General features: G+C 35.4%; 3 protein-coding genes across 4 annotated transcripts in view; all 3 read left to right on the top strand.

Moving 5' to 3' along the window:
• LOC104116999 (protein DETOXIFICATION 19-like) overlaps nt 1–18,679 on the top strand; it is a 169,305-nt gene that overhangs the window by 140,910 nt on the left and 9,716 nt on the right. The gene's annotated exons all lie outside the window — the stretch shown is intronic.
• On the top strand, nt 6,902–13,428 carry LOC104099403 (phosphoenolpyruvate carboxylase). 2 transcript variants are annotated; one of them, XM_009606383.4, is made up of 10 exons: nt 6,902–7,023; nt 7,692–7,879; nt 9,099–9,490; nt 9,574–9,658; nt 9,880–10,102; nt 10,268–10,371; nt 10,470–10,557; nt 10,712–10,866; nt 11,050–12,435; nt 12,898–13,428. In XM_009606383.4, exons 2-10 carry the CDS (start codon nt 7,712–7,714, stop codon nt 13,189–13,191), a joined length of 2,895 nt encoding a protein of 964 aa, XP_009604678.1. In that variant the 5' UTR covers nt 6,902–7,023; nt 7,692–7,711; the 3' UTR covers nt 13,192–13,428. The 2 variants fall into 2 exon arrangements, with proteins under 2 accessions (XP_009604678.1, XP_009604679.1); XM_009606384.4 differs by lacking the exon at nt 6,902–7,023 and adding an exon at nt 7,448–7,586.
• On the top strand, nt 15,593–17,641 carry LOC104099402 (AAA-ATPase At3g50940-like). Its single transcript, XM_009606382.4, has 2 exons — nt 15,593–16,656; nt 17,009–17,641. Exons 1-2 carry the CDS (start codon nt 15,679–15,681, stop codon nt 17,486–17,488), a joined length of 1,458 nt encoding a protein of 485 aa, XP_009604677.1. The 5' UTR covers nt 15,593–15,678; the 3' UTR covers nt 17,489–17,641.

Genomic DNA, 18,679 nt, shown 5'->3' on the forward strand with positions numbered 1-18,679 from the left:
TTTTTTAAATAAATCCACAACTAATTATATTATTGATGGCCACAGTAAGTGTCGAAGTCGACCCCTCGTCATTATTTCTTCGAGGTTAGACGGGATACTTACTGGGTACGCGCTGATTTACATACTCATACTACACTTGCTGCACGTTTTGTGCAAATACATATATGACTAGTGGCTTTGTGGGCGCAGGGGCACGGTTATTACTGGGACTTAGGTGAGCTGCATCTTATGTACGATCCGCAGCCAACAGAGTCTCCTTCAGAGTATTGTATTTTCTTTCCTGTCCAAATTTGTATTCCGGACAGTTATTGTATTTTATTCTAAATTCCTAGAAAATGCTCGTGCACTTGTGAAATCGGGTCCTGGGATGATTATGGGATGTTCAGTATTGAAATTGGAAAACATTGTTATTATTCTGTAAATTCATCTTTTACTAGATAGATTGAAGAAAATTTACGATTTCAAAAATATTAAAATGAGAATTTAATTAACTATTTAGTGTTAGCTTGCCTTATAGTGGTGTCTAGCGCCATCACGACCATTAACGGATTTTGGGTCGTGACACTAATAGTCGAGAATTCACTAAAATAAGGATTACACCATGTTCGAACTTGATTTTTTTGATTTTATAACGTTTAAACATCTTATTAAACATCATGGAATATTTAAAGTTATTATACATGGCGGTGTATTTCATACCATTGAGAGTTGGTCATTCTAAAATATGTAACAATTGAAGCAAGACCTCTACGTATAAGAGCGTTGTCTAGTGAAGTGTTGTCAACAAGTAATGTCTTTAAGTATGAATATTGTATATTAAATATTGGACTGTAATATCAACATGTGTTGATATTAAGTAATGTTATGATCGATTATAATAGGTATTTAGTCTTCAAATTGCATACATTGCCTTAATATTATGTTGTAATAATATTTATTGATTATATAATAAAAATTATTTTCACCAATTATAGGCTTAGGTTGATACCGATATAATTGATACGTTAGAGTAATCCATTTTATCCAATTCAAAGTTTTCAATTTGTTGAATAAGATGTTTACAACTTTAAGTTATTCACAAATAATTGACATTTTTTTAATTTAAGGTAACTAAATTAATACTTTACACTAACGAAAAACTAACAATCGAGGAACTACCCCTATGCCTGTCCAATTTATGACTGATATACCGTTCTTAATTTTTTACTATGAAATTTTATTGGTTTATATTTACAATGGATCTATAGACCACCAATGGGGTAGACTATATACTATCGGTTTATTCAAAAATTGTTGTGAAAATTTTAATTCATTGGCGGAAAATTCAAATATTTAGAAGGCTGAAATTTATATCCTCTGAGTTGTATGTTTCTAATGGAACCTCTTTATTTTATTTTGGGGTCTTTTTGCACTTAAGTGTTGTCAAATGAATAAAAAACAACCAAAGCATAAAAATAAAAACAGGGAACAAAATTCAAAAAAATAGGGCACAAAATTAAATAGACAAAAACTTAAGTTAAATATTTTAATTAAATAACTCCCCTCACAACAACATACATGTTTTTCTATTAACTAAAGACAAACAATTAAACTGTAGTGGGAGAAGGATCACAAGGAGGAGAATTTTCTGGGCTAACATAATGGTCAGTATTTTCACCAGCCCTACGAAGGAGAATCCGCAACAAGCGTGTTATACGACAAATGTTCCTTTCTTGCCTCATCCTCACTTCTTCGATCTCTCGGATGAGCCTATCCAATGATTCCCTGACGAAAATGGCATCCATGCTTGGCCTTGGCCTCAGAGACATTTTTAAGTTAAGTGATTGGGCTATTTGGAAGAATGATGAATAAATATTTTCATTAGATCCAGTGTATTTATAGGCAAAATTTGACACTAAATGGTGCCTTTCTATATGACTTCTCGTAAATGACGTGACTGTTGAGTGTTTTGAGAAACGAATTTATGCTTTGAATCAACATATTCGATGTATTTCAATTAATTATGCAAGTCCTTTTCATATTGGCTGCCAACTGTTATTAACATTAGATATTAAATTAACTACCTAAATCAGTGGTTGTCAATAGACTACCTAAACCAGCACAACAAGTCTTGATTAAGTTGAAAATATCGATGGGAGTTGACAATAGAACATTAGTTGATTACAGGTGGTTGAAGATAGAATAAGGGGATTGATCGTAAAACAAAGAATAAGTATGTTACATGACTCCTTCTTAAACTAATGAGGTTGATTCTAGATCATAGGTCTACAATAGACAATGTGAGTGGTTGATTCTAAAACAGTAGTCATGAGACAACTTGGTCACATGACTCCTTCTTAAAATAATAGGGTTGATTCTAGATCATAGGTCTACAATGGACAATGTGCGTGGTTGACAATAAAACAGTAGTCTATAAGACAACTCGGTCACACGACTCCTCCTTAAAATAAGGGAGGGTTGACTCTAGACCATAGGTCTGTAATAGACAATGCTGGTGGTTGACCATAAAACAATAGTCTACGATGTACAATGCAGCAGTTGGTAGTAAAAATAACAAGTCTAGTAGAAACAACAAGTGATTACAAATAATAAGTTTAGAATATTAAAATAGTTAATTATCTTTATTACAACACCAGTAGCTAAAAGATCAAGAATGCTGCAACAATACTTTACAAGTCGTTTTCTTGTGGCCAAGTTCTTTGCAAATGAAATATTTAGTTTTAGCTTTCTTCCTACTTTCATAAGAACTAGGTTCTAAAATACTTGGCCATCTCTTAAACTTCATTTTATTCTTTGTAGGCTCGACATCGGGTGGAAGTATTTTTGTGGATTGAATCTCGCTAGGCACCACCCATTTCTCCTCTATAGGAATTACGTGAATGGTTCCTTCATATGCAGTCAAATATGTTGAAACCTTATAGAACGGAGAGGAGTGACCGTAAATGGAGGAACCATATCCATACCCAAAGCTCAATCTCAGAGCTGCCATTGCATGTGGGCAAGGTATTTTTTCCAAATCAAACTGACAACAAGAACATCTGTTCAAATTCAGATCAACTACTGCATCCCTACCGCACCCGACAACGCTAAACTGGTTATTTTCCAATTTATGCACCCGAAGCGCATCGCTGACAACCATATTATTCCTAATCTTCTTTTCAGCAGAAGGAACAAATAGGGTCAAAATATTTTCATTTCATTACGTTGCTCCTCGAATATTTATGCAAACTTTCGAATAATATAATCGAATAGTCCAGTGATCGGGAAGTCTCTTTGATCCTTAAGCATTGCGTTAAGTGATTCTGCAATGTTTGTTGTCAACATGCCGTATCAGTTTCCTAGAAAGAAGGCCCTTCTCCACTTTTGGAATCCAATTTCATTCACGAGGCAATTAGCTACTTCCCTGCTTTTATCATGCAATTGCTGCAAATGGTCAAAGAATTCCTCAGTATTGTATGAATGTGCGACAGAAAATAAATCTTAATAAAAATTCCACAATGAAACCTCTTGCGCATATTTTCAGCAATGTGACGCGTGCAAAAACCACGATGAGCGGCAGTAAAAACATTTTTGAAGCCATTCTCAATAGACAGATGCCGATCAGATATAATGCACAATCCATCACTGTCGTCAACAATGTGCCACAACTTTTCAAAAAAGTAGGTCCAAGAATTATCGCACTATTTATCGACTACACAAAATGCAATTGGAAAAATGTGATTCTCTTTGTCTTGTGCCATAGCAGACAACAAGCAACCTCCATACCTGCCACTCAAAAATATCCCATCAACAACAATAACCTTTCTCATATGCGCGAATCCCTTAATGAAAGCTCCGACATATAAGAAAAAATATCGAAAATGCAATTTAGCATCAACCTTCAAATCAACAATACTTCCTTCATTATAGGATATCATAAAATGGCGATACGTTTCCAACAAAGCATACCCTTCTTCCTGAGTACCCCTGATCATAGCCTTAGCTATTTCACCTACCTTCCAGCTCCTCCAATAAGTAAGATTTTAATTAAAATCTGCAAAAATAACATCTTTCAGATCTAATGGTGATGGGCTTTTGCCATTAACATACCGTTCCTGGTAATATGCATCCAAAATCTTCGACGATGCGTTAGGATGATGGCTTGATATGTGTTGTACCCCGCATGTGTGCTTGCCATGGTGCTTGGTAAAAAAAACCCTATCAAAACTCTCATACTTTAAAGCGCATAACTTCCACGGGCAACTCACATCTCGGCATGGCACTGAAGTTAATTTACTGCTACTCTTCTTCATACAAAACGTAAAATGCATTTTTACAGAAGCAATCTCCAACTGTTTTATTAGATCCAATTTGTTGTCAAAACATTTCCCAAGGAAAAAACCTGTACCATCAGGGTGTCTGTGTTGTGTAGATAACGAGTCCACCAAACCTTCATCCCCAGCTGCCCGACTGACAATATCTAGGAGCTCTTCCGCTCCATCTGCATCTTCTGGACCATACGAGTTAATTTCATTGTCACCAAAATCATGCAAGTCATCACTAAATCCATTGAAGCCATCTCTCACCATTCTTTCCTCCTCTACTTCTAAAATTGGTGGTTGTGTTGTTTTTGTTGTTGTTGGTGGTGGTGCAGCTGCAACATTTGAACCTTGATGAGACCTTTCAACAGGAACTTCAACCCCTTCTTCAAACTCATTTTCAACCACAAATATCTTCACACAAGGCCTCATACCATCAATTGTAACATCAAGGAGGTGCGATTGCAAATCATTGTCATTCTTAATGAAGGAAGGAGGAATCTTGTCCCTCTTCGGTGCAGAGCTAAGCATATATGTAATATTCAAATTTCTTGGAGAACATGTTAGTTTTACACGTTTAATGATGACATCAATAAATTCGTCAAATGTACAAATGCTAGGTATACAGATAGGTACTGTAACCTTTATATAGGAATTCTAGTTCCAACTAGTTGGCCCTCAACCCATTCACCAGAATATAGACCACATACTAATATACAATCTCTCATCAGTCTATTATGAACCGGTGGTCTATTTTAACAGTGGTCTATTGTATACTAATGGTCGAGCACTGTGCAAAAAATATTTTGCAGAAACCCAAATTAACAATGACGAAAAAGATGAGATGAAAACACCTACCATATAAAGGAGGTACACAATATACCACCTGGAATGAATTATCAATCCAATGTACCACCAATTTCTTCCCCAAATTCGATAGATCCGAAAACCCTCCAATTTGTCAATTTCTTCAAAGTAAATGATAAATCAAAAGAGTGAAGCTTTGAGAGTAATGAGGAAGAAGGGAGACGACCTTTGTGTGTTGAATGCAATAAAAACAAGATGCAATAGAGGAGTCAGCCGTGGGAAATGGGGATAGGGGCGACAGATGAGGCAGGAAGAGATGGGATTTTTTTTTTTAAAAAAAAAAAATTGGTAATATTACATTTATATAGGTTGAGGCCAAAGTGTACTAACTGAAACTTTAGGGATAAAGACTCAACTTCCCCTTCACTTTATAATCCCACTTAACCATTAATTAAGCATGAATGTCAATCCCACAATAATTAAAACCTGAAGGTCGCTTGGCCAATTCATGTTTAAAAAGAGGTCACCTCGCCAACTATCCCAGGTGACTTACGACTAGAATTGATTCTTTCATTTTTTTTATAACAACAACAACATACCCAATATATTTCTATAAGTGAGGCGTGGAGAGGGTAATGTATACAGAGACTTTACCCCTATCTCGTGCAGATAGAGAGATTGTTTCCGAAAGACCCTCGGCTCATATAAGCACCTTCCATTTTCTTTTTATTGAGAATAATAAGAGCTACTCCTTATATTTACAAGTTATAAGGTAACACAACATTATCCAAGCATTTGAGCCTTGTTATTTGTTAAAAGGTGCTTTAAAAAATTATAAACAATTTCGAGATTTGTTCTTGTTTTTTTCTCTTATGTCTTTTCCTTACAATATGCAAATACATATTCTAATTTCTAGCAGTGGTGGATGTGGCGTATGGATAGCAATTGTGAGCGCACTATACATCTAATATATTCGGTTTCTTTGTATGTAGCTGGATGTATTAAAAAGTAATATATATATATATATATATATATATATACAATTATTATTAAAAAATTATTATGTAGGTACAATAATACTACACCAATTAGATTAAACTATTAAATAGACTTTACTAAATGCAGGAAAAGAAGGTAGTTTTTTTTTTGGTGTAAAAAAATCTTAATTTAGTTTGATATTTGCAATTGCTTAGTTATACCTTCCATTAAATTGTTGGGCCTTTATACCTTTCCGTTAGCAAATTGTCTTAAATTTGTCCTCATCATTGACATCGCTCCTAAGAAGGTAGACTCCGCATGTCCAAATTCTTCAAGAAAAAAAAGCCTAAATCTACCCTCAAATTTTGACGATGAATTAAAATTACTCTTAGTTTGAAGTTTCATTAGGGTCAAGGGCAAAAATGAAACTTTTTCATGATGGGTTTAATATTAGACAAAAAGTTTGCACAAAACAAACTTGCTCAATTTCAAATACATATGTACATGAATAAATTTGGCCCTTTTTCCTATTTGATTTTATTTTTAAAAAAATTCAATCACATAAGAGAATTAGGAAAGAGAAAATAAAATAAAAATTAAATTCATAACTAAAGAGGGGTCATGATTCTTGAAATTCTGCTAATCCTAAAAAAGTACTCCATGAAAATAAAACCAAAAACAATTTAACTGAGGCTAACCTGCTAAAGTACATCCTTTCAAACTTAACTTGAGGCGTGAACTTAGCCAATCACATAAATTCAATAAAATAAATCCAATATAAAAATAATGAGTACTGATTTACTTACTATAATAAGGTACAAAAGGATAGTGGGGATGAGTCTCTCCATCTATATATAGCTAAACTTATACACTGCTTTTACATCAAATCTCTACCCCTCAAACTCAAAAATTGTCCACTTGTAGGAAAGGAGATTATTGGGTATGTCTTTTGTTTTCTCATTCTTTTCTACTACTTTCACATACCAAGATTCAGTTTTTTTTCCCTTGTATTTATGCCATAGAACAGTTACACTCACACCAACTTCTCTAGTTTCAATAGCAAATTTTCAATTTAACCTATTTTTTCAGTCACACCATGTAAATTAGTCTGTTTGGCCATAATTTGACCATAAAATTACTTACTTGAATTTAGGGATTTCTTGAAAATTTGAAAAACTATTTCAAATCACTAACAAAAATTCCAAAATAATTCCAAATTATATTTATATCATAACACAACCTTAATTTTCAATACCATTTTTACTTTTTTGTTTTATACATTTTTTCGAAATTTCACAATTCTTATGTATATAAAATAAATTTTACTCATTTTTCATTTCTCCATTCCAAATCTTGGATCCCTCTCCTTTCACTTTCAAGATGTCTCAACATTCTTGATTTTGTAAATCCATCAATATTTGTAATACTGTATATATATGTATTAAAAGATTCGCTAAATAAGTACAGTAATTGATTTCAAACCATTAAATCAAAAGAATAGTGGTAGAATTCAAACCAGAAACTTATAAAGTTTAAATCTTGGATCCATTAATAAGTGGTACAATAATTTAACTATACTGCTGTCTCGTTTTTTTTTTTTTTTTTCAGGGTTGTTGATAGTGTGAAAAATGGCGACACGGAATTTGGAGAAATTGGCATCAATTGATGCACAGTTAAGGGCATTGGTTCCTGGCAAAGTTTCTGAGGATGATAAGTTGGTTGAGTATGATGCTTTGCTTTTGGATCGGTTTCTTGATATTCTTCAGGATTTACATGGGGAAGATCTTAAGGAAACCGTATGCATTATCTGTTTTCCCCCTTTTGTTGTTATTGCCACATTCTTGTTCTGTTATTTGAGGAATTATGCGCAATTCAGGCAATTACTGATTGAATTGGATTTTGTTGGGTTGTGTGGGGCCGAGTCGAGTCAGAATTTGAAGTTTATGGGTTTGAGATTCTGGTGCTTTTAAGTTATTGAGTTTTAAATTAATAATTTATTCATATTCGATATATTTTTTAAGACAAATATAAAGTTTGGATCAAAGCTACTAATTTGGCCGAACTCGTAGGGCGAAGAGCTAGCTCCGCCCTTGGTTTGGGGGGGGGAGGAGAATGTTCTTTTTTTTTGGGATCTTTTCTGTTGTTTGAAGCTAAAGATTGAATCTTTATGGCTGTTTTGATTGAGTTGAACATAAATAATCAGTCTTTAACATTTGTAAGTTAAAGGGTATTTTGTACTTAAAAGAACTGGGAGGAGAATGTTCTATTTTCAAATTTTCTCTTATTTGAAGCTAAAGATTGGATCTTTATGGCTGTTTTGATAGAGTTGAACTAAATATTAGTAGGTTTTTATTATTTGAAGATTTGATCCTAAACTTGATGTCTACTGAAGTGTCCAATTTTTTCTTGTTTGAAGCTGAAGATTGGATCTTTATGGTGTTTTGATAGAATCGAATTCAAATATTCAGTCTTAACATTTTAAATTTTAAAGGGTATTTTGTACTTATCTTCATATGCTTTTTTATTGGTGGATTACTCAACTAGTGGCTGTTGTTTGACTTATGTAGTTGAAATATTCAAATTTTTTTAAGTCATTTGAGATCCTAAACTTAGTGTTGACTGAAGTATCCTACGAGTTTATTGCACTTCATTAACATAAAATCAATTGATAGCTAGTTATAAGACTGACCTTAGTGTTTTGGTCTATGTTACTCGGACTCTCCGAAAATGTCACTTGGTGCGTGTCGGATCCTCCAAAATAGTGAATTTTTGGAGGATCCGGCAGGGGTGCGGCTTGCCTTTTTGGAGAGTCCGCGCAACATAGGTTTTGGTTCAACAGAAAAAGTGAACCAAGTATGGTATTTAAGTGAAGAATGGTAGAGGGGTGAATCCATTATCCATCTAGTTTCTAAACTGAAAACAAACGATTTCTTGATTATCTTAAAAAGAAAAAGAACTACTTGTTAGACTGGTCAATGTTAAAGTTTTTTTTGTTTTTGTTTAATCTGACTCTAGGTCCAAGAATGTTATGAACTTTCTGCGGAATACGAAGGCAAGCATGATCCAAAGAAGCTGGAGGAGCTTGGAAATGTGTTGACAAGTTTGGATCCAGGGGATTCCATTGTCATTGCTAAAGCTTTCTCTCACATGCTTAATTTGGCCAACTTGGCCGAGGAGGTGCAGATCGCCTACCGTCGACGACAAAAGTTGAAAAAGGGGGACTTTGCTGATGAGAACAATGCAACAACTGAATCAGATATTGAAGAAACTTTCAAGAAACTTGTAGGGGACTTGAAAAAGTCTCCTCAAGAAGTTTTCGATGCTCTGAAAAATCAGACTGTGGATTTAGTCTTAACTGCTCATCCTACTCAATCTGTCCGAAGATCTTTGCTTCAAAAGCACGGAAGGTCTGCTCTTCAATTACCAATCTTCTTCTCTTTAGCTGTTACACATCTTTTATTTTGTCTTGGTCTGACTTTCTTATGTTTAGGATCCGAGATTGCTTGGCTCAGTTGTATGCTAAAGACATTACACCCGATGATAAACAAGAGCTCGATGAGGCTTTACAGAGGGAGGTAATTATCAGTTTAGTTACTCGATGCATGTCATTTTCCCTGAATGAATTTCCGTAGTTTTATCTTAATTTGTTTAACCATCCAAAACTTTAGTAAGCTTCTTATAACGGATGAAGTGAGTCCGTATATGTAAATGTGTTGTACTTTCCGTGAATCATGATGTAGTGGTAAGATGGCCTCATTGTTTCTTTTCCCAATTGTATCTGCTAATGTTTTTGCAGATTCAAGCTGCTTTCCGCACTGATGAAATTCGGAGGACTGCTCCAACTCCACAAGATGAAATGAGAGCTGGAATGAGCTACTTTCATGAAACTATTTGGAAGGGTGTTCCAAAGTTCCTCCGTCGTGTTGATACAGCTCTTAAAAACATAGGGATTAACGAACGACTTCCTTACAATGCTCCTCTTATTCAATTCTCCTCTTGGATGGGTGGTGATCGGGATGGTACTCTTTCTTTCTCTTGATAATGCTATTTCCTAGTTATTTTATGTCTTGCAAGTTGAGAAAGCAAACTTCCGGAATATTCCGTTCTGATATATTATGTTTATAGATCTGGCGAAGACTCCTCTTATATTTTGTCACTCATCAGTTGTCTGATAATAAATGTAGGTAATCCAAGAGTGACTCCTGAGGTCACAAGAGATGTCTGCTTACTAGCAAGAATGATGGCCGCGAATTTGTACTATTCGCAAATAGAGGAACTCATGTTTGAGGTATCCAACAACTTAAAAAAATTTGCTCTTGATCCATCTTGAAGCATTGCATCACGTCCAAGGTCTTTTACATGCTTCTAACTCGTATGTTCTTTCAGTTATCTATGTGGCGTTGCAATGATGACCTTCGTATTCGAGCAGCTGAACTTTACAGGTCCTCAAGGAGGGACACCAAGCACTACATAGGTAACTAGTGTTCAAAACCTAAAAATATTTTTTTGCATCTGATATTCTGGTTAGTGTTTATTCTCCAGAAATTGCGTCGAGTAGTCTCTGTCGATCCCTGTTGGATAGAGCAATTGTATAATTCCACTTTTCGACTTTTCCTTTTGATGTGTAGAATTTTGGAAAACAATTCCGCCAAGTGAACCATACCGTGTAATTCTTGGCGATGTGAGAGATAAGCTGTATCAGACACGTGAGCGTACTCGCCAAATGTTAGCCCATGGAATCTCTGATATTCCTGAGGATGCAACTTATAATAATGTTGAGCAGGTATATAATACTTGTCACCCTTTTTATATGAAGAACATTCTAATATTAAGCAGGGAACAGTTACTAATCTCTAATACATATGAGAATGTGTTGGCCAAAATATGTTTATCTCTTCACTATCTATGATATAAAATGATTCCTTCTGCTGAATATTACGCTTATGTGGTTGTACATTTTATGCAGTTCTTGGAACCTCTTGAACTCTGCTACAGATCTCTTTGTGAATGTGGTGATCGCCCCATTGCCGATGGAAGCCTTCTGGATTTTCTTAGACAAGTTTCTACCTTTGGACTCTCATTTGTGAGACTTGACATAAGACAAGAGTCAGACCGCCACACTGACGTCCTTGATGCCATTACCCAGCACTTGGAAATCGGTTCATATCGAGAGTGGTCTGAAGAACGTAGACAGGAGTGGCTTCTTTCTGAACTCAGCGGCAAGAGACCTTTATTTGGACCTGATCTTCCAAGAACCGAAGAAATTGCTGACGTCTTGGATACGCTCCATGTCATAGCAGAACTTCCATCTGACTGCTTCGGGGCATATATCATCTCAATGGCCACTGCACCATCTGACGTGCTTGCAGTTGAGCTCCTACAGCGTGAATGCCATGTGAAGCAACCTTTACGAGTGGTTCCACTTTTCGAAAAGTTGGATGATCTGGAGTCTGCTCCTGCGGCTGTTGCACGTCTCTTCTCGATTGAGTGGTACAGAAACCGGATTAACGGTAAACAAGAGGTCATGGTCGGGTATTCAGACTCTGGCAAGGATGCTGGTCGTTTCTCAGCAGCGTGGCAGCTATATAAGGCTCAAGAGGAGCTTATAAAAGTTGCCAAAGAACATGGTGTGAAGCTAACTATGTTCCACGGTAGAGGTGGTACAGTAGGAAGAGGAGGTGGCCCCACCCATCTTGCTATATTATCTCAGCCACCAGATACAATTCAGGGATCTCTCCGTGTCACAGTTCAGGGTGAAGTTATCGAGCAATCGTTTGGGGAGGAACACTTGTGTTTTAGGACTCTCCAACGTTTCACTGCTGCTACCCTTGAACATGGGATGCATCCACCCGTCTCTCCCAAACCAGAATGGCGTGCACTTATGGATGAAATCGCGGTTATTGCTACAGAGAAGTATAGGTCAATAGTTTTCAAAGAACCTCGATTTGTTGAGTACTTCCGCTTGGCCACACCTGAGTTAGAGTATGGTCGAATGAACATTGGAAGCCGTCCATCAAAGCGTAAACCTAGTGGAGGAATAGAATCACTCAGAGCTATTCCATGGATCTTTGCCTGGACGCAAACTAGGTTTCATCTCCCCGTCTGGCTTGGCTTTGGGGCGGCATTTAAGTATGCCATTGACAAGGATATAAAAAACCTTCGCATGTTTCACGAAATGTACAATGAATGGCCATTTTTTAGAGTCACTATTGACTTGGTTGAGATGGTGTTCGCCAAGGGAAACCCAGGTATTGCAGCTCTGTATGACAAGCTTCTCGTTTCAGAAGATTTGTTGCCTTTCGGTGAGCTTTTGAGGTCCAACTACGAGGAGACAAGGAGCCTCCTTCTCCAGGTAACTCTTCATGAATGAGTTGGTTAATAGGAAACTGGATCTATGCTTAATGAATTTATCGCACATTTTTTAAAGGGCTCTTTTCATTTTTAGCCAGCGGCCCAAATTATTTACAGGCGGTACCCCGAATATACAAAACATATACACCGATTATGTATATGATACGTATATATATGTATATTATATGTATATTTACTTAATATACATTTGCCGGCTATTATTCTTTTGGGCGGTCGAAAAATGTAACTATTTCCTTTTAAAAAAAAGATCTATTTCACTTATTTAATGCTCCGACTATGCTGGCATGAGCCAAGGGTCTATCGGAAACAACCTCTCTACCTGCACAGGGTAGGGGATACACACTACCTTCCCCAAACCCACTTGTGGGATTACACTGGGTTTGTTGTTGTTGATCTATTTCACTTATTTTATCTGATTTCTCCAATTGTTGTTTCTTAATAGATTGCTGGACACAAGGATCTTCTGGAGGGAGACCCCTACTTGAAACAACGACTCAGGCTGCGTGATTCCTACATCACAACCTTAAACTTGTTGCAAGCCTACACTCTCAAGCGTATACGTGATCCTAACTATCATGTCACGCTAAGGCCTCATATTTCGAAGGATTACATGGAATCGAAGTCAGCTGCTGAACTTGTGCAGCTGAACCCGACAAGTGAATATGCCCCCGGCTTGGAGGACACACTCATCTTGACAATGAAGGGTATTGCTGCTGGACTGCAGAACACCGGTTAAACTCATTCTGAAGTTCGTGTTTTCTAATTTTTATATACTCGAAAAGCATCATTCTGGTTTATGATAGGTGATGTTTTTCATTTCTGTTGTGTTTTTTTATGGTGGTGAAAGTATGTTGTTCCACCCTATATATCATGTTTGATAAAGCTAATAAGACTCCATTTGAGTGAGGTTTACTTGCACCAAAATGAACTGTAATCTCATTGCTGGCTCAATGGAATATCAAGTTGTTTCTTACATCCATTTTTATGAACATGTTTTTGGAAGTTAAATTTGGTGTATTTTTGAGTATTGTTCATCAAAATTCGAAAAAAATCTAATCTTTTGTTTTAATTGACAATACATTTTACATGCAACGTTCAATCTCATCAAAGACTCACTTGATGGGCCTATTCCCATCCCTTGAAATTGGGGCAAGTGTACGGATATTCATTTTCGGGATGCTATTTAAAAATTAGCCAATACTTATTTTGTCTTGAAATTTTAAACTAAAAATTTTAACTACAGGATGTTTTTGTCCTGAAAAATTGAATTAAAAAAATGAAAAATCAAGACGCACTGGCTAATTCTTAAATAACAGCTGGCTACCTGATGTCATTTCTACCTAGAAATTTAGTCAAAACTCGTTGAGCAAAATTCATTACTAGCCATTCGCTAGAAACTAATATCATCCGTTGGCCATAAATTATCATATGCACTTTATAGCCCAGAACCAATTCTAATGGCTAGCCACTAAAATTAACAAACCCAACTGACATGAAAAAATAGCGGGAGATGAAGGCAGTAGAATTAAAAGGTAAACTATTGAGTTTGGCTTTTAATTTCTTCAGAAGGAATCATTCATCATTTGATTCTTTTTTGGCTTTTATGCTATTTAGATATTGATATTTTATACATATTTACGAGAGATAAAAAAAATAAAAATTTTGTTATAAATATTTATTTTTGTCAACTCAAGGAAGGGACAAAAGAGACAAGTGTCGTGCACACAATAATTACACATATTTGGGACATAACATTCTTTTTATACACATTGATATATCATTTAAATTCAAACTTTGAAAAAGAAAATGCCAAGAAATTAATTTGTGCCTTTTCCTATAGGAGTCCAAGATGTGCACGTGCTGTAAGTGATTAATGAATAATTAAAATTTTACAAAACACTACAATTGGGAGCACTTGTATAATCACTATTTCTCCGATTTTCCGAAATTAAAGTGATTAAATTATATCCAAACTATATACGATCACTATGCAAAAAACAATATACAACTACATATCTCACTATACAAAAGATATACAACATATAATATAATTTATACAAAAAATATACAATTTTGATACAATAAAGCTAGAATCTTTCAAATATTTTACTATACTACAATTCATGTGCACACTAGTACAAAATGTATATATATTCGCAACAAATCTCACAAAGTTTGATGAATGGGCTAACTTGTCATGCCACAAATCCTTGCAGATTGTCAAAACTTTAGTACAAATTGTGTCATAATTTTAGAAGTAATTGGTCACAATATGTCTTTGGTACAAATTCTTCAAAAATCCTGACAGATTGCCTATGTAGAAATTTCACCGTCACATTCTTAACAGTGCTCCGTGTCTGAGTGAAATAGATCCAAAGATACCTTAGCCAATAATAACGTGGAAAATTCCAACATTTTTGCTGTCCAATTATGTCTTCTTATAATCGTATTACACGAGGACACACACTCTTTCTTGGCAGTCAAATTTGACTACTTTTAAAACTTAGCCCGATTTGCTGACTAAGAGAATCTGACCAAACTTGACATGTAATATGTACAGTCCACATTAAGGTTACTTGCAAATCAAGTTCAAAAACCTGCTAATTTACTAATATAATATAATGATGAAAATGATGACTTATGATGCTGATGTTGATGCTGATTAGGTTATTTCTATTAAACAATCTCAGTTGTCAGTTGTCTCCGTATGACCTATAAATCACGGGATCAAGTCGTAGAAGTAGTTACTAAAGCTTGCATTAGGACAGACAGTCTACATTACACCGCTTGAGATGTGACTCTTCCCCGGACCCTGAGTGAATACAAGATGCTTTAATCTCGCTAATATTAAAATGGTAAGTTTCCCAGTCGGTGGTGGATGATTGCTTCCCAGAAACTACCTAGTCTACTTCAAGTTCGAACCGTGAAAATAACTTATATTAAAGTAGACTGTCTACCTCATATTTGTCATTTTAATTTGCTAATATTAAAATATTAAATTTCCAAGTCGGTGGTGGAAGATTGCTTCCGAGAAACTACCTAGTCTTCGTCAAGTCTTGTTTTAATGTATTATTTATTCTAACTTTATTGAAAATTCCACAAGCTATGAAGTAGACATCCACTATATATATATTTCAACTCTTGGACAAGCTATTCAAGTAAAGAATCCCTTTTCATTTCTCATATTACCTTAGCTAAAGATTTGCTTCAATCTAAAAACAAAATGGCTCCTGAATTAGATATGGCTAATGTTAAAGCTGTTGTCTCTACTGTTGCCTCTGTTGCTGCTACAGCAATGCTAGTTCGTAGCATAGCAAATGATTTCATTCCAAAAGAATTCCGAAGCTACATTTTTGACAGCTTCCCCGATATCTTTCGTCGTTTCTCTTCTCAATTCACCGTTCTTATCCATGAATTTCAAGGACCATCCCCGAACCTGGTGTTCGAGGCAGTAGAAGTTTATTTAGGAACCATAGCGAACTCTTCAGCTAAAAGTATTCGATTAGGGAAGACTGAGAATGACAAGAATCTTGTCATTACAATGGACAAAGACGAAGAGATAATCGATGTTTTTGAGAATATTAAGGTAACATGGAGAATGGAGTGTAGACGTATCGAGTCAGGTAGCCAGAACGACGAGATAAAAGATATGATTGCTGCATTAAGTTCAGAACTTAGATGTTATGAGCTGAGTTTTCACAAGAAACACAAGGAAATGGTAATGAAATCGTATTTGCCTTACATTATGGAAAGATCAAAGGCAACGAAAGAAGAATCCAGGGCTATAAAATTGTATTCAAATTTCAGAAACTGGGGTTCTGATGGTATGAATCTTGAACATCCTATGACATTTGACACTCTGGCTATGGAGGAAGAGATCAAGAACGTGCTAATTGATGACTTGGCCAGTTTTGTTAAGGGGAAAGAGTACTACAACCGGATTGGGAAAGCTTGGAAACGAGGCTATTTGTTATATGGTCCTCCTGGAACTGGTAAATCGAGTTTGATTGCTGCTATGGCGAATCATTTGAACTATGATATCTACGATTTGGATCTTACAGAAGTTCGTAGCAATTCAAATCTAAGGTCGTTGTTACTTGGCATGTCTGGTCGTTCCATACTTGTGATCGAGGACATTGACTGCAGTATCAAGCTAGAAAACAGAGAAAAGGAGGAAGAAAAGGAAAATAAGCACAATAGGGTGAGTACCTAAATCAATACTATATTTTCTATAACAACACTTTGCTATAACAGCCAAACGAGACTATTATAGAGAGGTTTGATTATAAATAAATCGATACTATAGTCAAACTTCTGTATAATAGTCATCCTTTATAACAATACTTTACTATAGCAGCCAAATTTTCTTTGGAACCAATTTTTCGTTTTATGTTCTCTATAACAGCACTTTGCTATAACAACCAAAAAATTATTCAAAACAAATGAGACTATTATAAAGAGGTTTGACTATAGTTCATTTTGCAGCTCATATTACATATTTTCTTACCTCAAACTCATACTCTTTATACATATGTTGCTTCTGTTTTCGCCAGGTGACACTGTCGGGAATACTTAATTTTCTTGACGGGATTTGGTCGTGTTGTGGAGAGGAACGGATAATCGTTGTCACTACCAATCACATAGATAAACTAGATGCAGCATTGCTCCGGCCGGGTAGAATGGATATGCACATTTACATGTCATATTGCAAGTTATCCTCTTTCAAGCAACTGGTTTTCAATTACTTGAGGATTCAGGAACATAAATTGTTTGATAAGATTGGACAACTCTTAGAAGCAGTGGAGGTTACTCCTGCAGAAGTTGCAGGAGAACTGTTAAAAAGCACGAATCCAAATATATCTCTTCAAAGTCTTATTGAATTTCTTCAAAACAAAATTGCAGAAAATAAGATGAAAGCTGAGATGGATTTGACATTGCAGAATGAGAAACCAGAGGAAGAACCAAAGGATACAACAAATTCTGAATCTACACTTGACTCTTCTGAGGATCTCACTCACGTTGTTAATCTCTAGATAAAGATGGAGGCATGTTTCATCTCACAGCGCAGAGGCGGAGCTAGCCTATTAGGTGCGGGTTCGGCCAGTCATTTTTGTTTAAACACTGTATTTGTATTAAAAAATTTATTAAATATATATAAATATGTAACTAAGACGAGTTATGGGTTCCGTCGACAATTTCAAAATCCATAAACTTCAAATAATCTTGGCACAAAAATTGCCGGTCAACAAAAATTGACATGACTAATGGTAACTTTCTGAAGGCGATTACGATAACTACACCTCAATCTCAATCCAGTTGAGGCTGGGTATATGAGTTCCAAATACTCCAAAATTTGTGTTTTTTTCAGACAAATAAGTTCTCTAAAACTAGGGATAATTAATTTAAACACTAACATATAATCCCTGAAAATTTTGAAAAAACTCTAGTCAAATGCTAGAGCTAACAAATATGAAATCTATTCATTCAAACATATTCAGATATAAAATACAAAAGCAAATCATAATTGATTTGACCACTTGTTCTCAGAATCATTTGAATTGACATTGAAAACAAGTTATTTTGGATTTTGATGATTTGAGAATTATAGTTTGAAAATTTCGTCTTAATCCAAAATACCCTCTGGACTCATCAATCCAACAAAACTGATTGCCCCCAACAGAACCTAATTTCACTACCAAAATCTACTCTAGATCTTCTCAAATTTTGGAGTGGTGGCGTCGTTTCCTTACCTTTTTCTTTCATCCTGCCCTTCCTTATTATTAAATAATCATATTTTATTCTTTACCTTACTTTTTTATATATGTATTTTACTATTTATCCTATTTTTCTTAGTAATGTTGCAAGTTTATTCTTCATATTGTTGGTGCATGACATCATGAAACGACGACAAACGATACAATCTATCCAAACGTTGTATTTATCAAACAATACAATACAGTACAATACAATACGATATGATACATTATGAAACGACATGTAACAACAATCCAAACAAGCTGTTAGTGTAAAAATTAACCTGGGAGTTGTTCTTGCTCAAATTGCTCCTCATTTGTCCCCTTTTCAACTTCCCTTGTGTTTTAACATCCCAGATACTTCCCAAATGTAATTACAAATCTATTCAAGTATTCCAACGAACATGATCCTCGTGTGGATCCACACGTACTTCGAGGTCAGTTAAGTTCGACGTTTTTATAATTTCCAAG

The sequence above is a fragment of the Nicotiana tomentosiformis genome, chromosome 8, assembly GCF_000390325.3.
Source record: "Nicotiana tomentosiformis chromosome 8, ASM39032v3, whole genome shotgun sequence".
Classification (NCBI taxonomy): domain Eukaryota; kingdom Viridiplantae; phylum Streptophyta; class Magnoliopsida; order Solanales; family Solanaceae; genus Nicotiana; species Nicotiana tomentosiformis.